The 7,727-nt window shown below is 43.6% G+C and overlaps 2 protein-coding genes across 10 annotated transcripts in view; one reads left to right on the top strand and one right to left on the bottom strand.

The window, feature by feature from the left end:
• Positions 1–3,926: 3,926 nt before the first annotated feature.
• LOC116100042 (vegetative cell wall protein gp1-like) lies at positions 3,927–5,287 on the bottom strand. The gene is made up of 3 exons (XM_031384082.1): positions 5,249–5,287; positions 4,667–4,858; positions 3,927–4,613 (listed from the first exon to the last, which is right to left on the bottom strand). The coding sequence occupies exons 1-3, from the start codon at positions 5,285–5,287 to the stop codon at positions 3,927–3,929; spliced, it is 918 nt and encodes a 305-aa protein (XP_031239942.1).
• Caprin2 (caprin family member 2) overlaps positions 4,219–7,727 on the top strand; it is a 53,922-nt gene continuing 50,413 nt past the window's right edge. For 4 of the 9 annotated variants that reach the window (XM_031383962.1, XM_031383963.1, XM_031383961.1 and 1 more), the window contains exons 1-2: positions 4,233–4,435; positions 5,346–5,561. In XM_031383962.1, coding sequence (XP_031239822.1) covers positions 5,385–5,561 — 177 coding nt within the window. In that variant the 5' untranslated portion in view covers positions 4,233–4,435; positions 5,346–5,384. Of the gene's footprint in view, positions 4,436–5,306; positions 5,562–7,727 lie in introns of those variants that run through there. The other 5 variants (XM_031383965.1, XM_031383958.1, XM_031383959.1 and 2 more) reach the window with 4 other exon arrangements.

The following is a 7,727-nucleotide window of genomic DNA, read 5'->3' as shown; positions in this document are numbered from 1 at the left end:
TGCAAGTTTGAGGCCAGCGTGGTCTACAGCATAAGTTCCAGGACAGCTAGGAGTGTTACCCAGAGAAATCCTGTCTCAATAAACAAAACAAAACCAAACAATCCACTTTAGCATCAGTGTTGGAGACACTGGCTGCTCATGAAGAGGACCTACATGGTACTTCATAACTGTCTGTATGTACAGTTCCAGGAAATTCGAAGCCCTCTTCTATCCAGCCTTTGAGGGCACCACCCACATAAGTGTAAAACACTTGCATACATTAAAAAACAAACAAACCAACAAAAACTTTAGTTTTTTTGTTCCTGTTTTGTCTAGTTGTTTTGCCATTTATACCTGTACATTTTTTGTTGTTTTGTTTTTATTTTTGAGCTAGGGTCACACAATGTAGACCATGCTTGCTTTGAACTAACTCATAGATATCCTGCTGCTTCTGCCTCCCAAGTGCTGGGATTCAAGGCACGTGCAATGCCCAGCTTTATTTGCAATTATATGAATCCCTGCTCAATTCCACATGGGCTGGTGCTGGGTTGTCTCTCTGACACTTATAGGGGTGGCCCTAGCACTGCAGGTGTCCAACAAGTGTTTGTTGAATGCACTGAATATGTTCTTTCCTCATTGGTTAGAAGTGACACTTTTTACTCATCTGGAATATAGTAATTTCATGGTAAAGTTTGAGTTTACTTCCCAATTGGCGAGACAAAAGTTTTATGAAAGATAAGGAACTGGGGAAGGGAAATGAAACATCTGCCTGAATGTTCTAGGGGTATGTCTTTCCAAAATAAAAGGGAATCATTGTTTTACTTATTATTATTATCATCATTGTTTTTGTTTTGTTTTGCAGCAGGGTCTCACTATGAAGTCTTGGCTGATCTGGAGCTCTCTATATAGACCAGGCTACCTTTGAACTCACAGTGATATGCCTCTATTTCCTAGAGTACTGGAGTTATAGGCTGCCCCATCATACCTGGCAAAAGTTTTTTTTTTTTTTTTTTAATTTTATGTGTATGAGATTATCTTTTTGCAAGCATGTATGTCTCTGAACAATACGTATACCTGGTGCTCACAGAAGGCAGAAGAAGGAATTACAGACAGAGCTCCCATGTGGATGCTGAGAATTGAACTCAGGTCATCTGGAAGAGCTGCCAGCTCTTAACCACTGAACCTCCTCTTTGGCCCCTATCTCTGAATACTTTTAAATTCTTTTTTATTTTTAAAGATTTATTTATTTATTTTATGTATATGAGTACACCATTTCTCTCTTCAGACATACCAGAAGAGGGCATCAGATCCCATTACAGATGGTTGTGAGTCACCATGTAGTTGCTGGGAATTGAACTCAGAACCTCTGGAAAAGCAGTCAGTGCTCTTATCTGCTGAGCCAGCTCTCCAGCTCTACTTTTAGATTCTTTTTATTTATTTATTTATTTATTTTTTATTATTATATGTAAATACATTGTAGCTGTCTTCAGATGCACTAGAAGAGGGCGTCAGATCTCATGACAGGTGGTTGTGAGCCACCATGTGGTTGCCGGGATTTGAACTCAGGACCTTCAGAAGAGCAGTCAGTGCTCTTAACCACTGAGCCATCTCTCCAGCCCTACTTTTAGATACTTATTTACAATTTCTGTTGTGCTGGAGATGGAATCCTGGGCCTCATATATGCTAGGCACTGTAAGCCCCTCTCTTCTGTTTGTTGTTTTGTACCTATGTGGAACAAGCTGGCCTGGAGCTCGTGATCCTCCTGCCTCAGCTGCCTAAGAGTTGACATGAAAAGTTGAGAGTTTTCCCCACTTCATTCTCCTTTTTTAATTTTCAGAAAACATTGCTGCAACATTATTGTGGGTCATTCTCTTACTAGTTTTATTACAGGCTTATACAAACTATACATTCTTGCAATTGAAAATTTTTTTTCTTTTGGTTTTTCGAGACAGGGTTTCTCTGTGTAGCCCTGGCTGTCCTGGAACTCACTCTGCAGACCAGGCTGGCCTCGAACTCAGAAATCCACCTGCCTCTGCCTCCCAAGTGCTGGGATTAAAGGCGTGCACCACCACTGCCCAGCTGCAATTGAAATTTAATAATTTGTGCTTTTGTATTTTCTCTTGATTCATCCTGTGGTCCATATTGTTAAATAAATTAACAGATTTATTAACAATTCTTCCATTGAGTAGTTAGGATTATGGCTCAATCTAATGGCCCAAATGATAGTTATGGTAAATCTGGAAATCCCTTTTTTTGGGGGGGGGACATGGGGGTATCAATCTCCCTATGTAGCCCAGGCTACTCTCAAACTTATAATCCTCCTGCCTCAGCCTCTGGAGTGCTGGGAGGTATGTGCCTGTGAAGGTATATGCCATGACCCCTGGTTGGAAATATTACTTTTGGGTTCATTATTAGCATAGGCCAACAAAGGCATATGCAAATATAATGTGTCAGCTCAGTCACCTGAAGGCGTGGTCATCACAGGCTTCATGGCCACTCTCTGTGGTAAAAGTTAAGTCTATTAGTCTTTCTTCCTCAATTCAGCAGCCTGTTCTTTCTCTTATTATAAATGAGGAAAACAGACAACCTAATGTTTGTCTAATATTCAAGTTGCATGTGGGGTTCAGAGATTCAAAGCTAAAATACATTAAGATACATAATAGGACAGGGAGGAGAGATGACTCAGTGGTTAAGAGCACTGGCTGCTCTTCCCTGGGTTCAATTCCCCACACCCACATGGTGGTTCACAACTGTTTATAACTCCAATTCCAGGATATCCAACACTTTTCTGACCTACACAGGCACCAGGCAACCATGATACATAAACATACATGTAGGCAAAACATCAATACATGTAATAGGTAAAATAGAATAAAACACGATAAAAGAAGATATATAACACTACCAGAATGGACTCAGATGGTAAAAGGCAAAAATCAAGAAGTGCCAAAGCCAATGATTTTTGTGTGGTCTTGTCCAGACTTTCAATTTGTTTACTTGGTTATGCTTTTGACTGTCCTGTTCTAATTATCCTTGCCTCAAGGATAGGACTAAAAAAATCAATTCTAGGGGGCTGGCGACATGGCTCAGCGGGTAAGAGCACTGAATGCTCTTCCCGAAGGTCCTGAGCTCGGATCCCAGCAACCACATGGTGGCTCACAACCACCCATAATGAGATCTGACGCCCTCTTCTGGTGTGTCTGAAGACAGTTACAGTGAATTACACTGGAGTGAGCAGGGCCAGAGTGTAGGGCCAGAGCAAGTGGAGCCGGACCAAGTGGGACACACAGAGGTCCTGAGTTCAATTCCCAGCAGCCACACACGATAGCTCATGGCCATCTGTATAGCTACAGTGTACTCATATACATAAAATAAATAAATCTTTAAAAAAAATGAATTCTATTTGGTAAACTACTTGGACACAAGCTGGGGGCAATTTTTAATTTATTAAATCTATTATTTTGTTTATTTAGTTTATGGGGTAGTGTTCTTTGTTTAGGTCTGTTCCTGCCTCCCTGAGATTAGGGAGTAAGCCACCCCTAAAACCTCATTAGATAAAGGAATCACCACTAATCTTTTCGAAGTTGATATTCTTCTTGTTTTCTACTAACTCTATACAATCTAACAAAATTTTACCAGCTCTTTTATTTCCAATGAAATGAATTACTTCATAGCAACACACAGCCTTGGCGCATACCCTCCTATTACAAAGGAGTCATCTACTCTGCTCTGGTAGCAGGGGTGTCCCACAGCATGCTGCTCTTACAGGCTGAGTCCTCTAAAAGGAAAAGAACATGTTCCTCATTCTACAATAAAAAGTCATCTGGGGGCAAGGGTTCTCTTGTCTTGAGAAGTGCCCATTTAAAGCATTAGAGCCTGAAGGCTCGTTTATCTGGTTTATGCGCTCGACTTGCTGCCTCTTTTTCCAAGGATTGAAATCATCTGCACTAGGACACCCAGCCAGCCAGAGCTGGCAGAAATGAGCTGGCCCATCCAAGCCACCAGGTGCAGAGCCTTAGGCGCAACAGAGAAGCGCACGGAAGGTACGTGCCAAGCGCAGGCTTGCAGAGGGGCACCGGAAAGGACCAGTCGCCAGCAGGTCCCGGGTACCGGAAAAGGGCGGACTGAGGTGGTCCAACACACGAGAGGGGGAGGGGCGGGGACACCGGAAGGCGAAGCTTCCGAGGGGGAGCTCTCGTGCTAGAGGGCGGGGCAGAGGACCGGAAATAGGCGGTATTTGGGCGTGGTCTCTCCGTGCGCGGCCTACATAAGTTGCGCGCGCCTTGAGGGGACAACTTAGGCGCGAGCAGCGGAGTTGTCTGAGTGCACTGTCGGCGGTGGCCGCAGGCTAAGCTGAGGCGAGAGGGAGGGACGGGAGGAGAAGGGACTGTGGGGTGGCGTCGGCCCACCTTGCAGCGCGCTGGGCTCCCGCGCGCTTTCGGAGGCAGCCGGGGAGGTGAAGCAGGGCGGCCGTGGGGTGGGTGGGTCTGCGCGTCCGCGGCGGGGTGGAGAAGCGTGGTGCCCCAGACTTCTGGGGTCGGGCTTCTCAGCAGCTTTGCAGAGCGCGCTGCGTCTGGTGGGCTGCGTGGGCGCTTAGACCTGGCTGAGGCTCCTCTACTCGGGCCCTTGGGGCACTTGAACGAATAGTGGTGTGCAGGGGTTGTCTAGCTCTGATCTTGCTCCTTACGGGCAGGATTCCTGAATAGAGGTGAAGTGTCCGACTCCTTGGTTTCTCCGTTCCTTGGTGCGGGCAGCGGAAGGCTTGCCAGTGTAGGAGTGAGTGAGTGCGAGAGTTACTGTAAACACAACTGGAAGCCACCTCGGCGTGCAGTTTGTGAGACTTGGCTGCCGTGTCCAGGGGGATGCACTTGGTTAGGCCCTGGACAACCAAAGAGCATTACTATTCTAGTTCAAGAAGCTTGGTTCACTTAGACTTTGAGATTAGGGTTAGGGTTGCAGTAAAGGCTCAGGTAAAAGGTGCTAATGTGGAAAGTGATCGCACTCACCTCCCCGCCCCCGTGATGACCATAGAAATTTACAGAATGAGGAGATCAGAAGCCTTTTGCTTGCTTGGCAGTTCTTCTCCATGTGGGGAATAGAACTTCTGGAAATGTTCCTATAGTGTAAATTTTGCCTACGTATAGGCTGTCTTTATTGGCTATTGCTTGCAGCCAATTATCTTAGTCGGGGAGTGGAAGTATGCTTTAGAAGCAACGTTATGTTTTGAGTTCATTTCATTTTAAAGAAAGGCTTTCTAGAGACGTGGCACCTTTAGGTTACATTGATACTTAGCTCCTCTCGCCCCCATCCTTTAGCCGCCTCTGTTTCAGTGGTGCAACTCTCTTCATCCCTTTTCGGTTACCCAGTCACCTTCAGGCTATTCAGAGGAGGGAAGAGTGGGAAATATGAAGTCAGCCAAGTCCCAAGTGAACCACAATCAGCAAGGGGAAAACCAGCGGGCTCCGAGCCCCCTGCAGTCTACTCTCAGTTCTGCTGCATCTCCTTCCCAGGCATACGAAACCTATATTGATAATGGACTTATATGCCTTAAACACAAAATTAGGAACATCGAGAAGAAAAAGGTAACTTTCTACCCCTCCCATCCCTGAATGTGCATGACCTTAAGCCAGGTTAAGGAGCTGACATTCTTTATATGAGAGAACATAGATCTTCTTGCAAATTTAATTGACCTTGAGACTTAGTTGCCTGGGAACAATTAAGCATCCAGGCTAAACGTTGCTTTGTTTGCCAACACAGCTGAATAACTATTCTTCACATACTGCTTTTGAAATATTTGAAGAGTTGGCTATTTTAGGTCTGATTCACTTGAGTTATTGTAGTTATCTGATTCTTGAGTTATTGTAGCTTAGATAAGGAATAGCTTGATGTTTTGGTTCGTTTTCCTTGTGACTGTAGCAAGTGATATGGCAGTCCAGCTGCTGCAGTCTTTGGAAGCATTTTACCGTGAGCCAGAAAATGTTTCAGCATTAATTATTTTTTCCCCCACTACTAGATACCAGTTTAAGATTGGTTGATGAAAGTATTGTAGACTTTCTTTGTAAAGAGACTTGGATTCTTACTAGCCTAACCTTATAGTAAGTTGTATGGTTAGATCTAGATGATTTCTCATTTCCTGAGTCATTTAGCCTGTGATCCAGTCATTCCAGTCCCTTGAGATGCATTGTTGTGTCACAATTCTCATCTGCTTTTGACAGATAAAGCTGAATAAGTAACTGGATCTACATTCTCTTAAAACGTGCTGAAAACCTAGTAAAACCTTAGGAAGGTTGTTTTGTTTTTGTTTTTTGAGACATTTCTCTCTAGACCACGCTGGTCTCAAACTTCCAGAGATCTGTCTCTGCCTCCTGAATGCTGAGATATAAGTAAAGAGTGAAGCCACCACTGCCTGGCAGGAAGTTTGTTTGTTTGTTTGTTTGTTTGTTTTTTAAGTGGAGAGGTATATGTACTTCCCTTGCTTTGGAAGTTAGTGCTGAAGCCAGTGGCTTTTCTGTATGTTTTTCCATACATTTTTGGGATGCATGCATTTGATTACTAAGTTGTTCCTGGATCAGCACAAGTTCTTTAGCACTGAGAACTAGTCAATGCAAGGTCTATTGGAAATTAATTAATTCAGTGTAGAAACTGAATATGTATTTCTGTATTATCCAGCCTTACCATACATAGTACTGCTTTAATTCTGAATGCCTATCTGCTAGACCAGTGCCTTTGTTTCCACCTTCTAGGAAAGCATTTTAAGACTGAAAACCAGGGCTGGAGAGATGGCTTAGTGGTTAAGACCACTGACTGCTCTTCCAGAGGTCCCGAGTTCAAATCTCAGCAACCACATGGTGGCTAACAACCATCTGTAAGAGGTCTGTTAGCAGCCTTCTTCTGGTGTGTCTGAAGAGAGTGACAGAGTACTTACATACATAAAATAAATAAATCTTTAAAAAAAAAAGACTGAAAACTAGTATAGAAGAAACCTGCAAAATGCTTATGGTATAGTATAGTGGTTTAAGTCATGAATTTATGGCTAATAGATGAATTTTATCTTTATGAGTTTTATTTCTTTATTTTATTTTTTTTAGTTTTTCGGGTTTTCTTTTTTTTGGTTTTGCCGAGACAGGGTTTCTCTGTGCAGCCCTGGCTGTCCTGGAACTTACTCTGTAGACCAGGCTGGCCTCGAACTCAGAAATCCCCCTGCCTCTGCCTCCCAAGTACTGGGATTATAGGCGTGCACCACCACCACCGGGCAGTTTTTCAGTTTTTCGAGACAGGGTTTCTCTGTATAGTTCTGGCTGTCCTGGAACTCACTCTGTAGACCAGGTTGGCCTTGAACTCAGAAATCCACCTGCCTCTGCCTCCTGAGTGCTGAGATTAAAGGCATGCGCCACCACTGCCCAGCTTTTTTGTTTGATTAAATTTGTGTTTTTATTTTGTGTGCATTGGTGTTTGCATAATATGTCTGTGATGGTGTGAGATCCAGGAGTTTCAGACAATTGTGAGCTGTCATGTGGGTGCTGGGGATTGAATCTGGATCCTCTGAAAGAGCAGTCAGCACTCTTAACTGATGAGTCTCCCCAGCCCCTTTTATTTATTTTCTTAACTAGAAAATTTAGTATGAAAGATAGCTTTACATTTTGGCATTTCTGTTCTAAAGTTAACTGTTATGAATATACCAACATGGTTCAACAAGTAACAACAGTTTATGCAAACATGAGCTAGTGTAGATGAGCTAGTCAGCTGTG

The sequence above is a fragment of the Mastomys coucha genome, unplaced genomic scaffold (genome assembly GCF_008632895.1).
Source record: "Mastomys coucha isolate ucsf_1 unplaced genomic scaffold, UCSF_Mcou_1 pScaffold20, whole genome shotgun sequence".
Classification (NCBI taxonomy): Eukaryota; Metazoa; Chordata; class Mammalia; order Rodentia; family Muridae; genus Mastomys; species Mastomys coucha.
The sequence above is the reverse complement of the archived record's forward strand: the minus strand, read 5'-3'. Positions and strand labels throughout refer to the sequence as shown.